At 38.1% G+C, this 23775-nt stretch overlaps 2 protein-coding genes across 2 annotated transcripts in view; one reads left to right on the top strand and one right to left on the bottom strand.

The window, feature by feature from the left end:
- Katnbl1 (katanin regulatory subunit B1 like 1) overlaps positions 1 to 23775 on the top strand; it is a 42771-nt gene that overhangs the window by 7100 nt on the left and 11896 nt on the right. The window contains exons 2-3 of the mRNA XM_057781235.1: positions 22891 to 23021; positions 23655 to 23695. Of these exons, the coding sequence (XP_057637218.1) occupies positions 22905 to 23021; positions 23655 to 23695 (158 nt within the window). The 5' untranslated portion in view covers positions 22891 to 22904. The remainder of the gene's footprint in view (positions 1 to 22890; positions 23022 to 23654; positions 23696 to 23775) is intronic.
- LOC130881598 (cytochrome c, somatic-like) lies at positions 2001 to 2689 on the bottom strand. The gene has a single exon (XM_057781236.1). It carries the CDS (start codon positions 2626 to 2628, stop codon positions 2311 to 2313), a length of 318 nt encoding a protein of 105 aa, XP_057637219.1. The 5' UTR covers positions 2629 to 2689; the 3' UTR covers positions 2001 to 2310.

Genomic DNA, 23775 nt, shown 5'->3' with positions numbered 1-23775 from the left:
TGCACAGTGACACCCTGTCTCTTTAAAAAAGAGAAAAAGAGGCTGGAGGGTGACTCAGCCGTTAAAGGCTAGGCTCATAACCAAAATTATAAAAAAGGAAAAAAAATTATCTTTTATGAGATCCGTACTTTAGGCTACTAATTTCCTAATGGCTGACTTGGAAAATGGAGTGATTCTCACTAAGAAAGTATGCTTTGAGATGAAAAGAGGTTGACAGACCATTTCTCAACCTTTATGGGCGACGTTCATTGAGTTATCTGTTTACTGATATACTACATATAAATACTTTTTAACCTTGTTGGCAGACCTGTTTGGAAACTTAAGTAATATTTAGAAGGAAATTATGTCTCTTTGGGAGCATCAATTTACAGCTCTTTTAATGGAACTGACTAAATCATTCTCCGTGCACAGTATTACTTGTATGGCTTATCAGTATGGAAGAACTAAATTATTTTGCAGTAACAAACAGTCCCCAAGTCTCCCATTAAACAATAGTGCTTTGTTTCTCCTTGATATGGGATGCACATTTGTCTGTGGGCTTTGTTCTGTGGTGGCCTTGCTTAGGAATGTGTGTTTGCAGAGTTGTAATTTTCTTACCTATGGCTGGCTGTCATGATAGTGGTGAAACTGATAGAAATCACATACTGGCTGTTTCTTTAAGTGGGCTGTGGTAATTTGATTTCTGTAATCCCAGCACTTGATAGACTGAGTGAGTTCAAAGCTAGCCTAGTCTAGAGTGAGTTACAGGCTAGCTTGAGGTGTGATATGAGACTGCCTTTAGAAAAAAGGAAAAGAAAAAGCTTTTTAAAAACATTTCATTGTCCATATCTGACTTCAAGATGAGAAAGCCCACGCCTGGTAATACCTGAAATCCTGGCACTTAGGAGGTGGAGACAGGACAAGATCCTCTTCGGGCCCATAGCGATTTGGTGGCCATTCTGGGCTATCTGAGACCCTGTCCTCCAAAACAACCCTCCAAAAAAGGATAATATGCTAACCTATCATTTATATGAAAGAAAAACTCATTTTACATGGCACAGTTTAGGGCTTATCATAATTGTACATTCATAATTTAACATATCCAAATGTCTTTGAATTTTATTGTTGTTCTTTCCTGACTGATCGCTGATCATTTTATGAGTGTACTGTCCCTGTGAGCAGCCTACTTCCTACTGACTTGTGACTAAATATTCCCAAAAAAGGATTGTCAAATTTAGAGACTAGTGCTGTCCTTTTGGATCTGACTTAGTATTAGACTACAGGGAGTTTTTTGTTCTTAGGATAAATTTTGCTGCCCTGAACTGGGATACATATGTCTGCTCTGTTTTAAAACTTTAATAATTATGAAAGTAAACTTTACACAGTGATTAGAATTTAGTGAAACACTCACTGAGAAATACAGTGCAAATCCTGTTGGATAGAAGCTGTGTTAACTGTAAAATGATCTGTAAGTAAGTAAGGAATACTGAGAGTTAGGGAATATAGTGTTTCCTGGGATGAGTCCCCTCATTGATTATCTGGTAAAAAGTAGTTAACTTTGAAATCATATACGTACAAGTAACACTAATCAGACTAAGCAGGTTAGTTTTTATATGTTTAGGTGTGTGCTCGCTTGTATACGTGTGTGTAAAACAATAACAAAAAGAGGCCAGGAATTTGAGAGTACTGATATGGAGAAAAAGAAAGAGAGGGGGAATGGTATAATTATATTTTAATTCAAAAGTTTGTAAGAGACAAGCTTGTAAATAACTTGCTTTAAACTTATTTTCTGTTTTCTTTTTAAAAAGTAATATCAAGATATTTATTTTATGTGTATGGGTATTGCTGGCGACCACAGAGGTGGCCACAGAAGAGGGCTTTGAATTCTCTGGGACTAGAGTTACAGATGGTTGTGAGCTGTCGTATGGGAGCTGGGAATTGAACCCAAGTCCTCTAAGAATGCTACTGGTGCTCTTAATCACTAAACCATCTCTCTAACCCCATTTTTTTCATATGTCCAATTATATAAATTTAATTATAAAACCATTTAGTAGGTTTGAGGTGACACCCCCATCTTTGTGGAAAGTAGAACTTTAACAATTAAGTCCAATCTTATCTTGAGAAAGGGAGAGCAGTGACAGTGTTTATGCAACTGGATCGTTACTTTAATAAAGATCATATCCACTTTTCTACAGATCAGTTTTCCTTAATCAGGACTGTCCAACAAAGCATTGTTAGCCGTTCATGATCTGAATTGTGGGGTATGAATTAAATTACGGTACACATTAAAAGTCATGAGACATGTGTTTTGTAATAAATAAGGCAGTGGAGTTACTCCTTAGTAGCCTTTTTAAGATAAGCTATTAGGTACGCCCTCTCTCCCTTCTTCTTAATTCCAGCGAAGATCATTTTTGTTCCAGGGATGTACTTTTTGGGATTCTCCAAATACTCCATTAGGGTGTCCTCTCCCCAGGTGATGCCTTTGTTCTTGTTGGCATCTGAGTACGAGAATCCAGCCGCCTGACCTGTCTTCCTCCCAAACAGACCGTGGAGGTTTGGTCCAGTCTTATGCTTGCCTCCCTTTTCCACAGTGTGGCACTGGGCACACTTCTGAACAAAAATCTTCTTGCCTTTCTCAACGTCACCCATTTTTAATTCGCTCCCGGGTGATCAAGACCACCAACGCTGCTGCGACCCGAAGACGGACGTCCCGCTCTCTCTCTAACCACATTTTGAATTGCATAATTTAAGGAACAGTTTTCTCCGTGTGTGTTGGTCACACCTTTAATCCCAGCATTCAGGAGGCAGAAGCAGATTTCTGTGAATTTCAGGCCAGCCTAGTCTACATGGCAAGTTCGGAACAACCAGGGCTGTGTAGAGATACACTGTCTCAAAGAACAAAAACAAAAAACACACAAAAAATTAAAACAAAAACAAGCAAAAAACACAAAAGGCAGTTTTCTTGCCAAGCTTTTGGATAGATCTTCAGTAATATCACCATGCTTGATATCTTAGGGTTTCTACTGCTGTGATGAAATACCATGACCAGAAAGCAAGTTGGGGAGGAAAGCGTTTATTTGGCTTATACTTTACATTGCTCTTCATTACTGAAGGAAGTCAGTACAGGAACGCAAACAGAGCAGCATCCCAGAGACAGAAGTTGGTACAGAGGCCACGGAGGGGTGCTGCTTACTGACTGATTCCCATGGCTTGCTCAGGGCACCTTTCTTATAGAACCTAGGACCATCAGCCCAGAGATGACACCACCTGCCATGTCCCCCACCCCCTACCATTAATCACTAATTGAGAAAATTTCCTATTTCTGGATATCATGGAGGCATTGCCTCAACAGGGTCCTTCCTTTCTTAAGACTCTAGCTTGTGTCAAGTTCATGCATAAAACTAGCCAGTACAACTGACTCCTTGTCAACTTGACACACAAGCACATCACTATTAAGCCACAACCCTTTATTTTGTATTCACCCCTAAGATCTCACAAGTAACTTTAGAAGTCCCACAGTCTTTACAAATTCAAACACATTCAAATTTCAGTCTTTAAAATATCAAAATCTCTCTTAAAACTTCAAGTCTTTCATCTGTGGGCTGATCAGAATTAAATACCTTCTTCAAGAGGGAAGAATCAGGGCACTTTCAAAATCTGAACCAAGCAAAACTGAACTCCAACAATATAAATGTCCAGCATTCTGGGATTCATTCATGATCTTCTGGACTCCTCCAATGGACTTGAGTCACCTCTGGCTCTGTCCTCTGCAGCACACACAGCTTGTCTCCTAGGCTCCAGCTGGTTCCACTCCACTGCTACTATTGTCTTGGTGGTCATCCCGTGTTACTGGCCTCTCCAAAACACTGGGGTCTTTTGCTGCAACTGAGCTGCACTTTACTAATATCTTTTCACTGGCTCTCTTTATAGTGTTAAGTTTCAAATTCTTTGCATGACCCCTTCAGTCGTGGGCCTTCAACCACTACTGAGGCTGCACCTTCTCCCATGATTTCTCTTGGCTTCTCACAGTGCCAAGTCTCAGCTGCTCTCCATGACCCCTTCATGCCTTCAAAACCAGTATCATTTGGGTGATGCTCACATATTACCAAGTCTGGTTGCCAGCATGAGGTAGAACTTTGGCTACTTCTGGAACACAGCTTCTCTGTGCTCTCAGGAAACACTTCTCAGAAGATTTCACCTCAGTGCTGCTGGTCTCTTCTTCATTACTACTAATTTCTCAGTTCCAGCTGACTAGCATGGAGTATCTCAGCAAAGCAGAGTTTAGCTTTAGTAGTTCTGGTGTCTTGTTCATCACAGCTGATTCTTCAGCCCCAGCTGATCAGAACCACAGGACCTTAATTCTCAAAATAACAAGTGGCCCTGATAGTATCTTTAAACTTCCCTCTGAAACAAGTCAGGACTCCATTCTCTGTTCTGATCTTAACATTCTTATCCAAGCTTCCACTTGGATAAGACTCTTTTAGTCCAAAATTCCAAAGTCCTTCCACAAACACGGTCAAGTCTGTCACAGTGATACTGCACTTCTGGTACCAAAATCTGTATTCAGGTTCTCTAGGATCACACGACTTAGAGAATGGATATCTCTCTCTCCATATAAAGCACATTTATTGGAATGACTTATAGGCTGCAGTCCAACAACAGCTAGCTATGAATGGAAAGTTTAAGAATCAGTTTAAGAATCTAGTAGTTGCTCAGTCCCACGAGGCTGGATATCTTATCTGGTCTTCTGTGTGTGCCGGGATCATGAAGAAGTAGCTCCAAAGCCAGTGAAGGGATGGATGTGCTGATAAGGCAAGGGCAAGCAGGTGAACGCAGGATGAGCAGGATGTCCTTATACTTCCAGCAGAAGGTGTGGCCCAGATTAAAGGTGTACCTTTCTGCCTCAAGATCTGGATCACAAGGGTGCTTTCTGTTTCTAGATTGTACTTCATTTCAGATATAGTCAAGTTGACAACCAAGAATAAGTATCACACTTAACATAGTGCATTATATTGCTTGTTTGTCTGGTTCTTCATGCTATAAACTTTGGGATGACAGAATCTCATAATCGGAAATGCTGGGAAATTTAAAGCTATGATCATCAATGAGGTAAGAAACTGCTAGTTGCTGTGAGGAGGTAAGGGGACACTATATATAACACCAGAAATTCTTACTACAGTGGCTTCATAGTTTTCTTTTTATAATTGGTTTTGTTTTTACGAAACAGGGTCTCTCATTTTATAGCTCTGGCTGTCCTGGAATTCACTATGTAGACCAGGCTGGCTTTGAACTCACAGAGATCCACCTGCCTCTGCCTCCCATGTACTAGAATCAAAGACATGTACCAATTCACCCAGCTTTTTATGATTACTTTGTATTCCTCCACATGATTTATTTTTTATTTTGAGAAATACCATGAGCAAGTGTATGATTTTATTTAGTCCCTACTGTGAAAATAGCAAGTAAGTTCACACAACTAATAAATGACTTTAGTATTGGGTGTGGTAGTGTATGTCTTTAGTTCCAGCACTGGGGACTGGGGGCCGAGGCAGGCAGATCTTTGTAAGTTCTAGGCCAGCCTGGTCTACAAAACGAGTTCCCAGACAGCCAGGGCTACACAGAGAAACACTGTCCCAAAAAACAAAATAACAACAACAACAACAACAAAAATTGTAATAGAATTCAAACTCAGTAACTCTGACTTTGCAGTTTTTTTGTTTCCTTGTTATATTTTATGAGACAAATTCCTGCAACCTCAGCCCTCTCTTTGCGGAGATTACACTTTTCTGAAATACCCTTTGTTTTTATTTCCCTGTTGCATCATATTGCCTTTTCTTTTTAGCTTAATAATAAGATTATAACGTCACTAATTTTTTTTTTCAGTTTGAGTGTGTGCCCATGTGCGCATGCTATGATGCGCCTGTAGTTCAGAGGACAACTTGCAAGAGTTGGTTCTCTTCCTACTCAAGTAGTCAGGTTTGACAGCAAGCACTTTGAGCCTGCCCCCTACTTAGTCTTGGATTAAACTAAAATTTTTTATTTATAATATGTCAATTTTTGAAGATTGAAAGAATGCTAATACAGAATAATGTTTTAAAGTGGTATAGCTCAGCACTGAGCACTTGCCTAACATATGCAGGGCCCCACATACTATATTTTATTAAGGATGCAGATAGTAGTCAGTTTGTGCTTTTCCTACCAGGATCCTGATTTAGAATAGTCTTCGTAGGGACAACTGTCAATCCCTGCATATTTGCCAAGTTTATTTTGTTATGAATTTAGTAAATGTAATCGTTTAAAATAGGAGTTGCTATTTATAAAACAGGACAGGGAGGCACAGAGGTCTGTAATCCCAGCTCCACTGGAGGGTATGGCAAGAGGAATGCAGATTGGAGGTCTGTCTCAAACGGAAAAAAACAAAAAACAAAAAAACCCAGAAAACTGGTACTAAAGTTCAGAGGTGGAACACTTAATTGCCTGGTATATACAAGGCCTTAGGTTTAGTTCCCAGTATGAACAAGTAGGTATTATTTCTATGAAAATTATTGGAATGTTATTTGGCTACTTTTAGTTAACACAAACCTAGTCATCTGGGAAGAGGGAGCCTCAGTTGAGGAATTGTCTCCTTCAGATGGGCCTGTAGGCAGCGCCGTTCTTAGGCAGTTGGGTCTGAGCTTTATAAGAAAGGTGGCTGACTGAGCTTGGGAGGGAGCCAGTAAGCAATATTCTTCTGTGGTTTCTCCTCAAGTTCACGCCTTGGCTTCCCATAATGATGGACTGTAAAGTGGAAGATGAAGTAAATCCTTTCTTCCCAAGTTGCTTTTGATCTTGGAGTTTATCATTGCAACAGAAAGCTTACCCGGCACAGATGTGTTGCACAGTCTATTTGAGAGCAAATGGCTTAAACACTTCATTATTAGGTATTGATTAGAAAATTAAAGCAGTGAAACTCCTTTCCTTTCAAAATATCAATTCAAAAAAGTAAGTCCTGTCCCCACATACTTCCGTTTTCAAATTTTTGTAGTTGCTTCTTATAATAGTATTAGTTACCAACTTGAAAATACCTAGGATCTCTTGGAGACAGGTCTTTGGGCATGCCGATTGAGGGATTATCTAGATTATGTTAACTGAGATAGAAAGATTCGCCCTCAATGTGAGTGGCACCGTTTTTTGATCTAGGGTCTAGTACTGAATCAAAAGGTGAGCAGCAGAATTTTTCCCTTCCTGCTTTCTACCTTTAGATGCAGTGTGACCAGCTTCTCAAGCTTTTGCCACCGTAATTTCCACAACATGGTGAACTATACTTTAAAGTTTGCTTTTTGTCAGATATTTTGTCATAACACTGAGAAAAAAACTAATAATACCTGGTGTGGTAAACAAATTCCTCCTGTGTTATTATTATTTCTTTTAAACTCATCACTGGTAGAAAGTGATCATTAGATTGTGTTGCAAAAATACTTAGTAATGTTGTCAAAAGTTTCCTGTTGTATCACAGGAAGCATACCTCCAGCTTTGTCTTCTGTGATGCCCTGGTTGGTCACTGGGACGGATGTTGTGAACTTGATCTTTTTCTGGTAAAGATCACTATCACTCTTTTCACTTTCTATTTATTCTCAAATTGATCAGCTATCTTTTTTAGAAGAATTGAAAATAAGCCCTAGATTCTGACTTTTGAATGCATAAGACTTTTACTGTGATTGTCTTAGAGATCTCTCTTTTATATCATTTTTAAATTTACTTTTTATCATTTTGAATTACATGGATGTGTCTGTGTATATATGTGTACCTGAGTGTAGAGGGCAGGGGTATTGGATGACCTGGGCTGGAGTTACAAGTGGTGGTGAGTTACCTGTTGTGGGTGCTGGGAACTGAACTTGGGTCCTCTGGAAGAACAGTGCACACTCTTAACCATGGAACCATCTTTCTAGCCCCCTTTTATTTCACCTTAAAAATTTCCCATTTGTCATCAAGACTCAAGTCTAAGGTAACCTGGGATATATTCTAAGTACTTAGTGCTCCGTGAGATACACTGCTTCTGGCTTCTAATAACCAATACTGACCATGCCTTTTTAAACAATAAATTTTATTGGCTTTTTTTTTGTCATTCTTCTTAGAAATTAAGACTTATTCATATTTTGAAGTATAGTAGATAGTAAATTAAATGTAGAATATGCTGTTTTTACTTTTGTTTATTTATTTTTTAGTAGTTTAAATCTGAGAATGATACAACATCACACAAATTCAGTGTCCAGTGGCCTTTGCAGGAAGGTTGCTTTAGAATTTGGCAGGAACCATGTCATTGTTTCCATGGGCCCAAGTCACCTTTCCCTAGATTACCCTGGTTTGGTTTGCTTCCAGTAGTCACTGTGTTCTTTGTTTATATGTTTAAGCATATCTCTTGCCCAAGGAGAAGCCAGTCTCATCTCAGTCATAAACACCTTGGGCACTTTAAGAAGAGCTTTGTGCTCTCTTTGGGCCAGAGACCTCGCTTCTAGCCAGCAAAAGTGACCTTGTACCGCAGCCTTCTAGACATAATTTGCCTTTTAGAAATCTTCTTCCTAGCAGGCCTCTATAGGCACCAAGATTGTAGAAAGACTATGATGTTTTATCATTTGTGAGTGTACATATTTGCTCACTGAAAGGTGTGTGTGTGTATGTGTGTGTGTGTGTGTGTGCACATGCCTGTGTATAATACATTAACTAGTGATTGTGAAATTGTATTTTGGGTAGTATATGCTAATGTATTCAAACCTTGTCTATCAGAAGTTTTATAGTCTAGGGATGGCTCACTAGGTAAAGATGCCAAGCCTGACAGCCTGAATTCAACCCTGTGACCTACATAGTAGAGAGCGGGCAAACTTTGACAAGTTGTCCTCTTGACCTCTACGCACATAGTAGCATTCATGTGCACATAACACACAGAAAATTTTAGAAATTTTTTTTTTTTTTGGTTTTTCGAGGCAAGGTTTCTCTGTAGCTTTGGTGCCTGTCACAGAACTAGCTCTTGTAGACCAGGCTGGTCTCGAACTCACAGAGATTCGCCTGCCTCTGCCTCCCGAGTGCTGGGATTAAAGGCGTGCGCCACCACCGCCCGGCTAGAAAATTTTTTAAGAAAAATTTTTAATGTTTTTTAAGAAAAATTTTTAATGTTTTTTTAAAAATTGCATTGTGATTGGCAGAAGGAGACAGACCAAAATCAGCTAGTGCTCAGACATACCTTACGTTTAAGCCCTAATGTATTTATTATTTGCCAAAGGTCTAAACTGTGCAATATTAAGCTGAGTATTCCAAGAGGTGGTATAGGAAGACTTGAACCAAGACCAGAATCAAGAAATGCTTTGGAAAAGGAGATTCCAACTCAGTCTTATGATATGAGAGGCTGTGATAAGCACAAAGGAGGGAAGGGAATATTTCCTGGATAAGAAACATTTTGTTTCAACAAAATAGGCAACACTAACAGAGACAAACAGTGTTTATCGCAAAAGCTTGGAAAATGATACTTAATGTTAGGCTTTTTGTATTCAAGAATGCTTACAGAAGTTAGAGGTCCTATGCTTTCCCTTTATAAAACAGGTTTAATGTCCTCAGGGTTTTCTATGTCCTGTCTCCTGTGTCTGGTCTCATGTCACCCCCCCCCATCTTTTCCTTTTGTAGTGTTCAATAATTAGTCTTTTCCAAACTGCTTGATACTTTGAAATCAGCTTTGACCAATCCTCAAAATATTCTCTTCTTAAGCCAGACAGTAGTATGTATCTGTGGCCCAAAAAAATGGGAGCCAGGAATAGAAGATCAGGAATTTGAGGGTGGGAGCCTTTGAGCTTGCTCAGTAGGTAAAAGTACTTGGCTGCATAAGCCTAATGATCTAAAGGGGAGAATCAACTCCACAAAGTTGTCCTCTGATCTCCACATCAGCGCATGAATGTGCACCCCCCCACACACACACCACTACCACCAACACCACCAAGAGCAACAATAATTTTAAAGTAAATTGGGACTGAAGAGATCTATCAGTGGGTAAATGCACTACTACCAAGCCCAGTGACCTGAATTCTGTCCTCTGGACCCATATGCCAGCCTTAATGCAAGTTCCAGGTCAGTGACTGAATAGTGAGACTCTGTCTTAAAAGAAAAGTTTCTCTCTTTAAGATTAAGCTTCCGTAACTTAATGATTATTTACTCTTGTTTCTCTTTATTCCAATTTTTTTCCCCTTTTCAAGGTCTTTTTTTTTGTTATTTGTAAATTTTTTTTTCATTCTTTTGGAGTAAGTCAGGGCAAATTACATAAATAAACATCTTGATTTTATTAATGAAGAAACTAAAATAGTTTGTTTCCAGAGTTACATGAATAGTTAAGAGGGGGAAGCTGGTTCTTTTGAACCTAATCTTTAAGCTACACTGATCTTCAAGTTTGAAGAGAGTCTTACTTAATAAGCTGTGGTACGTACTTAATACTACACAGTGAGCAGTAAGGTTCCCAGAGTGTTGAGAGAGTGTGGAAGGAGCCCAGCAGCCTCTGCTAATTCAGCTTTTAAAACTCCCACATGCCTTTGCATAAAAAGGGCACCGAGGGCATCTTCAGCTAGGTCTACAGCGTCAGATCCAACCCACACAGTCAAGTACTAGAACCAGTTGGGCTGGCTTTGGACATTTTCAGTCAGAACAAATGTATATTGTAGGTGTTTTAAGGAATGCTTCTGAAACTTTGAGGACTCCAGAATAGATTAATTTCCTAAAGGGAAGAAAATGGGAATGAGCCCATAGTTCCTTGCTTCTGTCAAGCAAGTGCCTGGTGAAAAGACATAGATTCTCTCCCCTACTTTCCCCCTTGTTCTGGGTATTGAATCTAAATATTGTCTACCACTAAACTACACTCCTATCTTATTCCCCAATTTCCTTAAAAATGGAGTATTGAGCTACTGTTTGTATGAATTGTCACTTGCACTTAATGGCACGTTGTTACTATACTAAAGTATTTAACACCTCTACCTCTAAGGTTTCCTTATTTCTGTGGAGTAAACTTTCTCTTCTCTGCCTTCAGTCTCTGGGTTTTATTGATATGTTTCTTTCCACACTTATATTTTTGCTGTTTAGAATGTCCTAAAATATCCTTTTACTTTTAGCTTTCTTAGCACAGTATGGTTAAGTTTACTCATATTGTCTATAGTTTATTCTTTTTTTGTGGGGGAGGTCAAGACAGGGCTTCTCTGTATAACAGTCCTAGCTGTCCTGGAACTAGCTCTGTAGACCAGGCTGGCCAGTGCTGGGATTAAAGGTGTGTGCCACAACCGCCTGGCTAGTTTATTCATTTTTATAGGTGAGTAGTTGATAATTTTTATAGAAATTACTGAAAAAAATAATTGTAGGACAGTAAACAATAGAACTGAGGTCAAATGCTATATATCCTGATTGCGTGGACAGGCTGTTTATGCCTGTTGTCCTAACATCACTTTTCATAATTCCTCTTATCACTTTCAAAAGTGTCTTGGTTTGGATGGTTAATTTTTATTTTTGTTTTTTTTTTTGTTTGTTTGTTTGTTTTTTTGTTTTTCGAGACAGGGTTTCTCTGTGGTTTTGGAGCCTGTCCTGGAACTAGCTCTTGTAGACCAGGCTGGTCTCGAACTCACAGAGATCCGCCTGCCTCTGCCTCCCAAGTGCTGGGATTAAAGGCGTGCACCACCACCGCCCGGCTGGATGGTTAATTTTTAATCAATCTGAATTTGGCACAAGATGTGGTTATATTTAATTTGCTTTCTGCTGTTCAGTTTGCTAAGTATGACACTAAGTCATACATTTATGTTTTATGTAAATACTGAGTGTTAATAGCAATAATGTTTGTAATCTCACTCTAATCTTCACAGTAATATTTCTATTTTACATTTGAGAAAATGATAGAAGGTCCACCAAAATCATTAGCTAGAAGGTCTGTTTATTCCAAAGAATATGCATTATCTATGAATATATTTCCTGCTAATTGGGAAATAGTATACTGTATTGGTTAAGATTATAGACAGAAGGAGAATGCCTAGAATCCAGTCCTCGTTGTTTGCATTTTTGTTGTTGATTTTAGGACAAGTTTGTTTCTCATCTATATTAAAAGTACAAATGTGTGTGTTTATGTGTAAGTGTGTGTGCATACGGAGAAGAAATACAGATATCTCATAAGGTTATTTATACACTTATTATTATTTGACATCATCGAAGTTGATCACTTCCTTTCCAACTCTCCTCTTCCCCCATTTTTCTTTTTCTCTCTTTTTTTTTTTTTTGAGGGGGTTATCTTGTAGCCTAAGCTAGTCTTAAACTTGCTCTATAGTAAAAAATGACCTTGAACTCCTGCTCTTCCTGCTGCTGCCTCTTAAATCCTAGGATTATAGGCATGAGCCACTGTTCCTGACTTCTCACCCTTCAAAAAAACAAAACAAACAGCAACAAAAAAACCCATCCCACAACAGCGTGGTGCCGAATAACAAGAGTTGTTCAATGCTTAGATAGTTTAATATACATATATAAATTAATCCCCAAAACTATGGTAGCCAAAAAGGGGTCTCACAGAATTAAATAACATTAATTGAATGAAGTCTCAGCATTTTTAGGTATAGATTTCCAATGAGTAGTTTAACATGCAGTGTAGCCAAACTTACTTGAACAGAGTAAGGCATCCTTAAGATTTACGTAATTTAAACATAACTTGGGAAATTCTGTATTAGTATTTTTCTGTTAACATTATAGGCAGTTGTTATGCAGGATGATTTATAGGGACCAGGAGAAGACCTGTAACAGATAAAAGACCTAGTAATTCTTACAGTAATTTAGGCTCAAAGTGATAAGGCTTTTTCTGACAATAGAAAAGGGAGGGTTAGAATGGAGCCAGGAAATATTTTGATGGAAGGTTCAAGACTAGTTAGTAACTGAATCGATGGATGGATGAATGGAAGGAAGGAAGGAAGGAAGAAAGGAAGGATAAAAATAACCACTAATAAGTCTGAGAGAATTTTAGGTATTATTAATTCAGATGTGGTAGTTAGGAAGTGCCATTATTAGACTGACAATTGGAGAGATTTGTTTTAAACATGTTGATTAGAAACTAGTGGAAGCCAACTACAGAAAAAGTTAGAAGAGAGCCTAGGTCTAGAAAAGTAGCTGAAGCTGTAACAACATATATCCACAATGTTCATATAGAGAGAAAAGAGTTGTTTGTTACCTTTAAAGTAACCCAGAGATGAGAAACGAACAAGGAAAGTCGGCATAGTTGTGTCAAAAATCGAGATGGACCATGAACTGATGAAATAACAGCTGGTTAGTGATGAAGAAGGAGTGGTGTTTAACATTGGCCTGGTTGCTCTCCATGAGCATCAAGTGTTAAAAACTTTCTGCGAAAAGGTGTTTGTTTTTTTCTTTTTCTTCTCTCTCTCTCGCTCTCTTTTTCTTTTCCTCTCCTCTCCTCCCTCCCTTTCTTCCTCCCTCTCTCTCTCCCTGTCTTCCTCCCCCTCTCTCTCTCTTTCTCTCTTTATGTGGTCTCATTATGTAGTCCAGCCTAGCTTTGAACTCAGTCTCTTGTTTTGCCCTCCAGAGTGCTTCCACACAGACTGTCACCATGCCTGGCTGCCATTTAATTTTAAGTGACAGGCAGACACATTGGTAGAATTTTTCACATAAGAAAACAGAATAAGGTAAAATTGTAAAGGGTTAAGAACCGATTGGAAGCTTAAAAAGCACTCATTGTAGAAATTTGGCAGGAAAGGAAAACAAGAAAGAGTATAGGAGTTGATAGGAGAAACTGGAGCATGCTTGAAAGCAGACAACGGAATCAGTTCAAAGGGAAGAATTAAAAGAAAATCATTGAAGCAAGTGGGCTGAAGTAAGAAAATTAGATTAGGTTGTCCTAATTTTGGAAAAGTTAAAAAGATTGGTCTCTTTAAATAAAAATAATTCATATTTTTAGAAAATAGAAAAACCTGGATGTGATTGAGGAAATGACCATAATCCCATCAGCAATAGCTTTAATTAAAGTTTGTTGTTGTTTTACAGTGCTTGGGATTAAATTTGGGGCCTCAAGCATGCTTGGCAAGCACTCAACCACTGAGTCCCCATCCCCAACTTAAGTTTGGTAGTTTCTTTTTTAGGTTTTTAATTAATTAAATGAATTTCTAAGAGTTGCATGGTGGTAACACATACTTTTAATCCCATTACTTGGGAGGCAGTGGCAGGCAGATCTCTGTGAGTTCAAGGCCAGCCTGGTCTACAGGGTGAGTTCCATGACAGGTTCCAAAGCTACAGAGAAACCCTGTCTTGGAAAAAAAAAATAACAAAAAAGTGTACCTCTAAACAAATTTGTAACATTAAAATCTATAGGGCACAGGTATTTTGATGCGTGTATGCAGTTTGTGTTGTTGAAGTCAGGTTAGACATGTCTATCTCCTCCAACACTTAACCATTCCTTTAGGGTGCAAATATTTTAAAAATCCCTCCTGCTGGACTTTTGAAATACACAGTACGTAATTGTTCCCTGCAGTCACTCTGCTGTGCTTCATACTCATATCTACCTATAAGTAGAGCCTGTTGACCAACCTAGGTCATCCTTCTGTTCTCAACTTCTGCATGATCACGTAGGAGATTATGAGTTAATTGTCTTTTTGTCCTTGGTTTATTTCACTTACATAATCTCTACTTCCGGACAGATTTCATCCTTTGTAGTATTCTGTTGTTTATATTTATTTACCACAGTCTCTTTATTCATCATTTACTAGTAAGCAGATTATTCCCATATCCTGGTTATTGTGAATAGTATTACAGTAAACACAGAAGTATAGTTATCTACGACAAACAGAATTATTTCTTTTGGATAAATATCCAATAGTGGATTTACGGAATCATAAGATAGTTTTTGATTTTCTGAAAAATTTCTGGTCTGTTTTTTATAATGACTATACTCATTCCCATCATTGGTGTGTAGGAATCTCTTTTTGTTTGTAAACTTTTTAATTATTGTGTGTATGTATGATTTGCAGAGAGGTGTGGGTAGAGTACATGTGTGCCATGGTGTGCATGTATAGGTCAGAGGACACTTGAGCCATCTCACCAGCCCAAGGGGTTTCCTTTTCTATATATCCTTACCAGCACTTGTTTTCTGTTTTTTCTGATAATAGGCATTCCTCATGGAATATGGTAATAGTTCATTGTGACTTCATTTGAATTTCTCTGATGATTAGTGATATTAGCTAGCTAGCACTTATGTTTCCATTGACTATTAGTTTGTCTATCTTTCAGAAATGTCTGTTTAGATTATGTTGACTTACTACTGATGTGATAATACCTGAGCAAACTACTTGAGAAGAGCAAAGATTTATTTTTGCTCACAGTTTCAGAGGTTATAGTTTATTTGACCCCATTGCTATGGCAAGACAGGAAATTACTGTATGTAGAGTCTTGTAGAGCAAAACTGTTTATTTCACTGTGGCCAAGGAGAAAGAATGCAGAGGAGGGACTAGGGGCTAAGAGATAAGTATGCTGCCAGTGACCTACTTACCCTAGACTCCACACTAGGTCTTACCTTCTTCAACAAGAAGACTTTCAGGGACATTCCAGGTCCAAACTGTAATAAGGTTCATTGCCCATTTTTAATCAAGCTGTTTGATTTTTCTTTTCTTTCTTTTTTGCTGTTGCAGGTTTTGAGTTCCTTTATTATTCTGGATATTAGCTCTTTGTCAGATTGTATAATTTGCAAATATTTTTTCCATTCTTTAGGTTTTCTTTCTAATGAATGTTTCTTTTGTGCAGAAGCTTTTAAATTTGATGTGATCTTATTTGCCTATTTTCATCCTTGTGTCCTTTGTTGGGGGATTAATAGGACCTTTAAAAACAGATATAGTAGTTATGGTTCTCCAAAAGAACAGCACTGATTGAATGAATACAATAAAGGATTTATTAGTGTAGCTTATAGGCTGTGGTCTGAGTAATCCAACTATGGATGTCTCCAGAAGGAAAGGCAATGGATCTGGTTGTTGTTTAGGCCTCAAGACTGGATTTCTCAGCAGTCCCAGTCTGCTAGAGTACTAGAGGCTGCCAGTCTTCAGTCTCCCTTGGAATTCCTAAGAAGTAGGTTCCGATACCAGTGAAGGAATGTCTCAGGGACAAGATAGAAGAACCTTCCAGGATAGAGTGAGGACAAGCAGGCAAAAAGAAAAAAGCTTCCTTTATGTCATTTCATATAGGCTGCCGCCTGAAAGTATGGCCCACATTTAGGGTGAGTCTTCTCCACTTACTGATCCAATCAAGAAAATCCCTCAACAAATATGTCCAGCTGCTCGGGTTTTAATTGATTATAGATACAGTCAACTTGACAACCAAGATTAACCATCACACCAGGATTATGCAGTACATTGCTTTGTATCCCGTTCTAATAGTTTTGGTTTTTGTTGTTGTGAGTCTAGAGAGTCAAACCCAGGATTCTGTGCATATTTGGCAAGCACACTACCATTAAAGTATTCCTTCCGGTACCCTGTGCTTTAAAATACCAATTTTTAAAACTTTTAACTTTTTTCAGGACATTCTTCGGAAGTGATTTGGCTTTGTCTGTTTTTGTTTTGTTTTGTTTTCGAGAGAGGATCTCTCTGTATAGCAAAGGATGGAACCTTCTGTCTCCTGAATCCTGGGATTATATGACAAAGTGACCAAGTGGTTAAGATATTGCACTGCTGAATTTATTTCTTATTTATGTATTTTATTATTATAAGGTAGTGATTATTTTAAGCTCCAATTAACATTTATCCAGGAAGGAGAGAGGGAAGAAGGAAGGTAGAAGGAAAGAAATAGTGGCTAAAAACAGTTTTCATCTTTATGACTCTTAGAAGATATAGAAGGAATTCTTGTAATAAGTAGAAGAATGTCTTTATCTCACTCACAAGTGGCTTTTAGAAACAAAGCAAAGAAAAAACAGCCTACAATTCACAACCCCAGAGAACCTAGTCAACAAAGAGGACCCTAAGAGAGAAATACATGGATCTAATCTACATGGGAAATAGAAAAAGACAAGATCTCCTGAGTAAATTGGGAGCATGGGGATCATGGGAGAGAATAGAAGAGGAAGGGAGAAGAAGGGAGGCAAGCAGAGAAAAATATATGGCACAATGAAAACAAAAAAACAAAGCAAAAAAGAATGAACTTAAAAAGTTTATCAACAGGGCTGGAGAGATGGCTCAGAGGTTAAGAACACTGACTGCTCTTCCTGAGGTCCTGAGTTCAATTCCCAGCAACCACATGGTGGCTCACAGCCATCTGTAATGAGATCTGGTGCCCTCTTCCGGCCTGCAAGCATACATGGAAGGAATGTTGTACACATAATAAATAAATATTTTTTTTTAAAAAAAAAAGTTTATCAACAGCTGTGTTTTGTTTCATAGAGAAATTGCCTAGTGGAATTACAAAGTTAAATAACAATGTGCATAGTTAATATAGTATAGTGTATTTATGTAAAGAGAAAGCTAACTTGGTCTTGAACTGTCCAGACATGTTTCATTCCTGTGTAATGAGCTTTCCTTGTTGTGAGGAGACAGAGAGTATCTGAACACTTTGAGTGTTTTAATTACTTAATTAGGCAGCCATTGTAGTAGAGTATATGAATAGATCCCTTTTTATCTTTCTGGTAGGAGATAGTTACTATATAAAGAGAAATCATCCTGTGAGCTCCATTTTTATGCTGTTGTTTTTCTCAAGCAAGCTACTGATTGTAAGCATTGCCTTATTGTAAGAAAACTACAAATTATACGTCTGATGTTTAGACGTTGTAAAATAATATTAGAATATTGTTCCCTTTTCGATCTCTTTCTCTTTGCTTTTGCTCTTTTAGGGCCCTACTTATTTTGTTCTTTGCTTGTTAAAAAAAAAATCCTTTCCAGTTTTTATGAGTCTTCAATTCCTCATCAGATTTTTCTCTTTTTGTATTATATCAAATACAACTTCAAAAGCATAGAGGACTCGAAACTAGTTCCAGTAGTAGCATTGCTAAGTGCCTTTGGGGAAGAAGGACAGTGCTGTATTATTGCTCAAGAAAGGTGTTGTTTAATGCACGAGGCATGGGTTAAACAGAATGTGTAGCTTACAGAGTCTTTGTCTTACAGTCTTGGTAATTCCCCTTATAAATCTTTATTGTGATGCAAAGTATATATACCATGAAACTCACCTGTTTTAAATGTACGATTCACTAATTGTTAAGTACAGAATGGAACATTCTCCCAATAGATGTTTAGAGCATTTCTGTCATTGTGAAAAGCTTTGTGCCCTTGAGCAGTTACTTCCATTCCTACTCCAGCTTGAAGCAACCAACAGTCTGTTTTCTATCTGTACATTTTTCATATAAATGGAATTCTGTCACATGACTTGTCTTTCATGTCCTCTTACTATTCTGCTCACGCGTACACAGATTTATGAGTACTTAGTTCGTTTTTGCTTCTAGTCTATATAGATAGATAGGACACATTTAATTTGCTAACCAGTTGATAAACATTCAAATGTTTGTCTTCTGACTATGCTCATTATTTGCATACAAATTTTTTGTAAACATGTTTTCCTTCCCTTTCAGTAAATATGAAAGAGTGAAATTGCTGATACTTATTGTAAATTTGTATTTAATAGTAAGAAATTGACATGGCTGGAATTTTTGCTTATTGGGAAAGCACTTGCCTCATATACATGTCACTGTAGATGTTCATCCCCAGTACTGACAGAGGGAAGGAGACTTTGCATAGTGATGCCTGAAGGTCATTGGTTCTCCACATCTTTCTCAGCACTTTTTTTTTGTCTTTGTTGCATGGCCATCTAGTGGGCATAAAATAGTATTTCATGTGGTTTTGATTTTGTTTTTCTAATGATTAGTGTCTTTCATTTTAAAAATGTTGTGTGTGGTTGGAATGTAGCTCATTTGGGAAAGTGTTTGACTAGCATGTATGATACTCAGCATTATGTAACAGGTCAAAGTGGAACACACCTTTAATCCCAGTACTCGGGAGGCAGAAGCAGGTGGATCTCTGAGTTTGAGGCCCGCCAGGGCTACATAGTGGAACCCTTTCTAAAACAACAACAACAACCAAAAAACCCTGAGCAATATAAAATAGAGAGCATATAGTTAGGGGATATTTCTTAATCTACTCCTCCAACATCTGTGTTTTAACTAGCGTGTCTATAGACCACTGAATAATGTAAGAGCTGTTCAGACTACTCTATAGGGAAAGTACGTGCTGCACAATCCACAGAACCTGAGTTTAATCCTTAGAACACATGTAATGGCAGAAGAGAGAATCAACTCCAGAGTTGTTCTCCCACAGGCACACTGTGGTATATGTGCACACAACACGTGTGTGTACTTATACACACACTAATAATAATAATAATAATAATAATAAAAATTTTAAATGCATATAAGGTAAATTGCTGTGTTTTAGGCTTAAGTCTGTCATTTCGGGGTTTTGTTCTCTTTTGTTTATCTTACTTTTCTATGAATTGCTTGAATATTCTATTTTAGCTACAATTTTTTAAAGTTTTGTTTTGTTTTTTAAACAGAGTTTCTCTGGAACTTTGTAGCCTGTCCTGGAACTAGCTCTTGTAGGCCAGGCTGACTTCTGACTCACAGCGATCTGCCTGCCTCTGCCTCCTGAATCCTGGGATTAAAGGCATGTGCTACCACTGCCTGGCTTAAAGTATGATTCTTAATATAGCCTTTTATTGGTTTACTGGTATTGGCAGTTTATGAGTTTGAGTGAAGTTATGTAGAAACCTTACGTCTTAATTTTCCTTTACCCTCTGTTACAGTTTTTGTAAATATTTGCAGTTATTGTATATACTCTCCCTTTGGGTATATTTTGAACCATGTTTATATAGTGTTACAAAATGCTTCAACCACCAAAAATAATTTTGAAAACTCAAGAACAAATGTCCACTTCATTTTTTAAGACTCTTTTAACATTATGTGAGTGTATGTATCTGTGCACATGAGTACAGGTGCCTGAGGCTGCTAACATCAAATCCCTTGTAACCAAAATTACAGGTGGCTGTGAGCAACATGGTTGCTGGGAACCAAACTCAGGTCTTCTCCAAGAGCAGTGTGTGCTCTTAACCACTGAGCTACCCCTGCAGCCCTTTTGCCATTCTTGTAGGCTGATAATAAATTATCTTAATTTTCTTTCATATGAGAATGTCATTGTTCCCCCTTCATTCCTGATGAATATTGTTTTTTATAGAAGCCTAGGTTGGCAAGGAGGAGTGTTTGTTATAGCACTTTAAAGTATGCCATTTCCTTCTGGCTCTAGTTCTCTTTCTCTTTTTCCTTTACTGGGTATCCAGCACTTTATTTGTTTGTTCATTTGTTTGTCTGTATGTTTGTTTATTTATGTCTTTATACAGGGTTTCTCTGTGTAGCCTGGCTGTCTTAAACTCACTCTGTAGACCAGGCTGACCTTGAACTCAGATCCACCTGCCTCTGCCTTCAGAGTGCTGTGATTAAAGTGCTGTGCCACCAAGCCTGACCCAGTTTTTATTTAAAAACTCATTTCATTTCTGTGAATATTTTTATTCTAAGCTCCCCCCCCCCCCACGCAGATGGACTTTTCTGCATAGCTTTGGCTGTCCTGGAACTTGCTCTATAGACCAGGCGGGCCTCAAACTCACAGAGATCAGCCTGCCTCTGCCTCTCGAATTCTGGGATTAAAGGGGCTTGTGCTGCTACCACCTGGCTCTTCTAAGCTTTATAACCTGTTCCAGTATAGATCAGAAAATCTACACTGTTAGAATGTTAGACTTCATTTTAAAGAATTCATTTATCCTTTTAGAATCTATCTTGTCATTCTTACTACTGGAAAGGAATTTGTTTTGAACTTTGAATGATTGCTGCCCCTCACATTTGACTAAATGAAGTTGTTGCCCGAATTTGGGGCTTTTTGTTTTGTTTTGTTATCATGCTGGCTGGCTTGGAATTCACTGTGTAGACCAAGCTGGCCTCTTAACTCACAGAGATCTCCTGCCTCTGCTTTCCAGGTCCTGGGATTAAAAGTGTATGCCACCATACCTGGCCATTTTTTTCCTTAATCCAGCTTCTTTAATCAGAGTCATACTACTTTCTCTACAGTTTTGTTGTTGTTGTTTGTTTCTCTTTTGTATTTTTAATTCTGTGAAATTTGAAGTGGTACCATCTAGGTTTGTTTTCATTCATTATTATTGTGACTTGGGTTGAACCATTTTATTTATCTAGAAATTTGTGACCTTCAGTTTCGTATGGTTTTCTTAAATTTTGTCATTGATTTCTAATTGGTCTCTCGTTATTCTTCCTTGTACTTCTTTTGTTTGGATGTTGGGCCCTCTAAGCCTTCCTTCTGATTCTTTTTATCATTTGCCCATATATTTTAGAAGATAACTTCAAATTTCTCTTTCAACTTCTGTTAAGGTTTTTGTTTTGTTTTGTCTTAATTTTTTAATGTGTATGGGTGCTTTGCCTGCATGTATGTCTGTGCACCACATGCATTCATTGCCCACTGAGTCTAGAAGAGGATGTCAGATCCCCTGTAACTAGAATTGCAGACCTTGTGAACTACCATGTGGGTGCTGGAAATTGAATCTGGGTTATCTGGAAGAGCAGCCAGTGTTCTCAACTGGTAAGCCATCTCTACGTCCCTACGTATTTGAGTTTGTTATTTTTCTTTGTGCATTCAAGTCTTAATATATCCTATTTTTAAATTTCTAGCAATATTTCATTGCTTTGTTTTTTCACACTGAGTCTCACAATTGGTTTTGTTATCTCTGATAGATAAGCAAGCACCACTGTAAACTAGATACAGAAACTTCTTTGGCAACTTTTACTACCATTATATCCGTATCTTTAAGGGATATGTATATGTGTGTGTGCTAATAGGTTTATATGTATGTATGTTTTACTGTGGGACTGGTCAGTGTTCCAAAGAACCATCTTTTGTGCTCTCCTTGGAGAATGAGCTTGATTGCAAGCCTTGATGAGCCAAGTGAAAGAAAGAAAGTTTCAAAATTTAGCATGTAAACTCTTTTTTTTTCTTTTTTTTTTTTAAATATTTATTTATTTATTATGTATACAATATTCTGTCTGTGTATATGTCTGCAGGCCAGAAGAGGGCACCAGACCCCATTACAGATGGTTGTGGTCCACCATGTGGTTGCTGGGAATTGAACTCAGGACCTTTGGAAAAGCAGGCAATGCTCTTAACCTCTGAGCCATCTCTCCAGCCCCAGCATGTAAACTCCTATATGACTATATGACTCTTTTTTTTTTTTTTTTTGGTTTTTTGAGACAGGGTTTCTCTGTAGCTTTGGTGCCTGTCCCGGAACTAGCTCTTGTAGACCAGGCTGGCCTCGAACTCACAGAGATCTGCCTGCCACTGCCTCCTGAGTACTGGGATTAAAGGTGTGCGCCACCACCGCCCAGCTCTTATATGACTCTTGATGTTTAGAATATGTTCTTTCAACTGCATTTGTACCTGATATTATTCTAAGAACCTGAGTTATGCTATCATAGAATAGAATTGTAATCCTGACACATACTAACCCCCACAGTCAGGATGCCAGGAGGATCTGGAATATGAAGCCAGGCTGGGCTACAAAGCAAGGCCTTTTCTCAGAAGGAAGCAAGCAAACAGTAACGCCCATGTTGGTTCTGTTCTGTTCTTGTTTTTCAAGACAGGGTTTCTCTGTCACTTTGGAGCCTGTCCTGGAAACTAGCTTTTGTAGACCAGGCTGGCCTCGAACTCACAGAGATCCACCCTCCTCTGCCTCCCCGGTGCTGGGATTAAAGGTGTGCACCGCCACCACCCAGTGCTGTTGATGTACGTATATACATGCTATAAAAGATCATGTTCTTTGGCTTTTTTAATTTTCTATTTATTATTTTTATTTTCCTAGGCACTTAAGAGATTATGGCATCTGACACCCACCATGTTAAAAAACGGAAATTCTTTAATAGTATTGAGGATCATCCTATTGATCTTCCTAGAAAGAGGATCTCTAATTTCACTAGTAAGAACATGAAGGAGGTAAGTAAGAAGTTTAAACTACCAGATCTGTTTAATTTCTTAGATTAAATAGAATTAATGAAGCAAGACTATTATTCCTAAAGTTATAAGAAGATTTTTTTCAAGCATGCTGTTTTATTTTATTTTTGAGACAGTTCCTTTGTGTAGCTTTGGAGCCTGTCCTAGAACTCACTCTGTAGACTAGGCTAGCCTTGAACTCACATAGATCTCTGCCTCTTGAGTGCTGGGATTAATGACGTGCACCACCACAACCCAGCCAAGTATGCTGTTTTTATAAGCTGTAATATAAATGTTTTAGTTGACAAGGAACTCAGTGATGCATTTTGTTCATTGAGAGGTTTAATGGCACTGAAATAATTTGCTTTAAGCCACATTAAATTTGACTGACTCATTTAGCACCTTTTAAGTTCAATACAGGTATTGTGAAAAGGGGATGGTAGATATGTTGCTTCTCCATTTATACAAGATACAGTAGTGTACCTAGTGGTTGAAACCATGGTGTTAGGACAGAGAAAACATTGACCTGAAAATAACCTACTGAATTTTACGTTGCATTGTTGACATCAGTCATAAAGTTTTCATAACTCTTATTAAAGAACTGAATGTGATACCACTATTTTCTTTGATTTTTAGGTTAAGAAATCTCCAAAACAGTTGGCTGCTTACATAAGTAGGTAAGAGCTTCTTTAAAGTTTGGAGGAAATTTTTGAAAGTGATTAGAGATAAAGACATAAAACAAATAGTGTTCTTTTTA

Source organism: Chionomys nivalis, chromosome 9, assembly GCF_950005125.1.
Source record: "Chionomys nivalis chromosome 9, mChiNiv1.1, whole genome shotgun sequence".
NCBI classification, from domain to species: Eukaryota; Metazoa; Chordata; class Mammalia; order Rodentia; family Cricetidae; genus Chionomys; species Chionomys nivalis.
Note: the sequence above shows the minus strand (reverse complement) of the source record. Positions and strands in the feature narration are given on the sequence as shown.

What these genes read in the sequence shown, in the direction of transcription:
- LOC130881598 (XM_057781236.1), bottom strand. Translation starts at nt 2,628, where the DNA reads ATGGGTGACGTTGAGAAAGGCAAGAAGATTTTTGTTCAGAAGTGTGCC.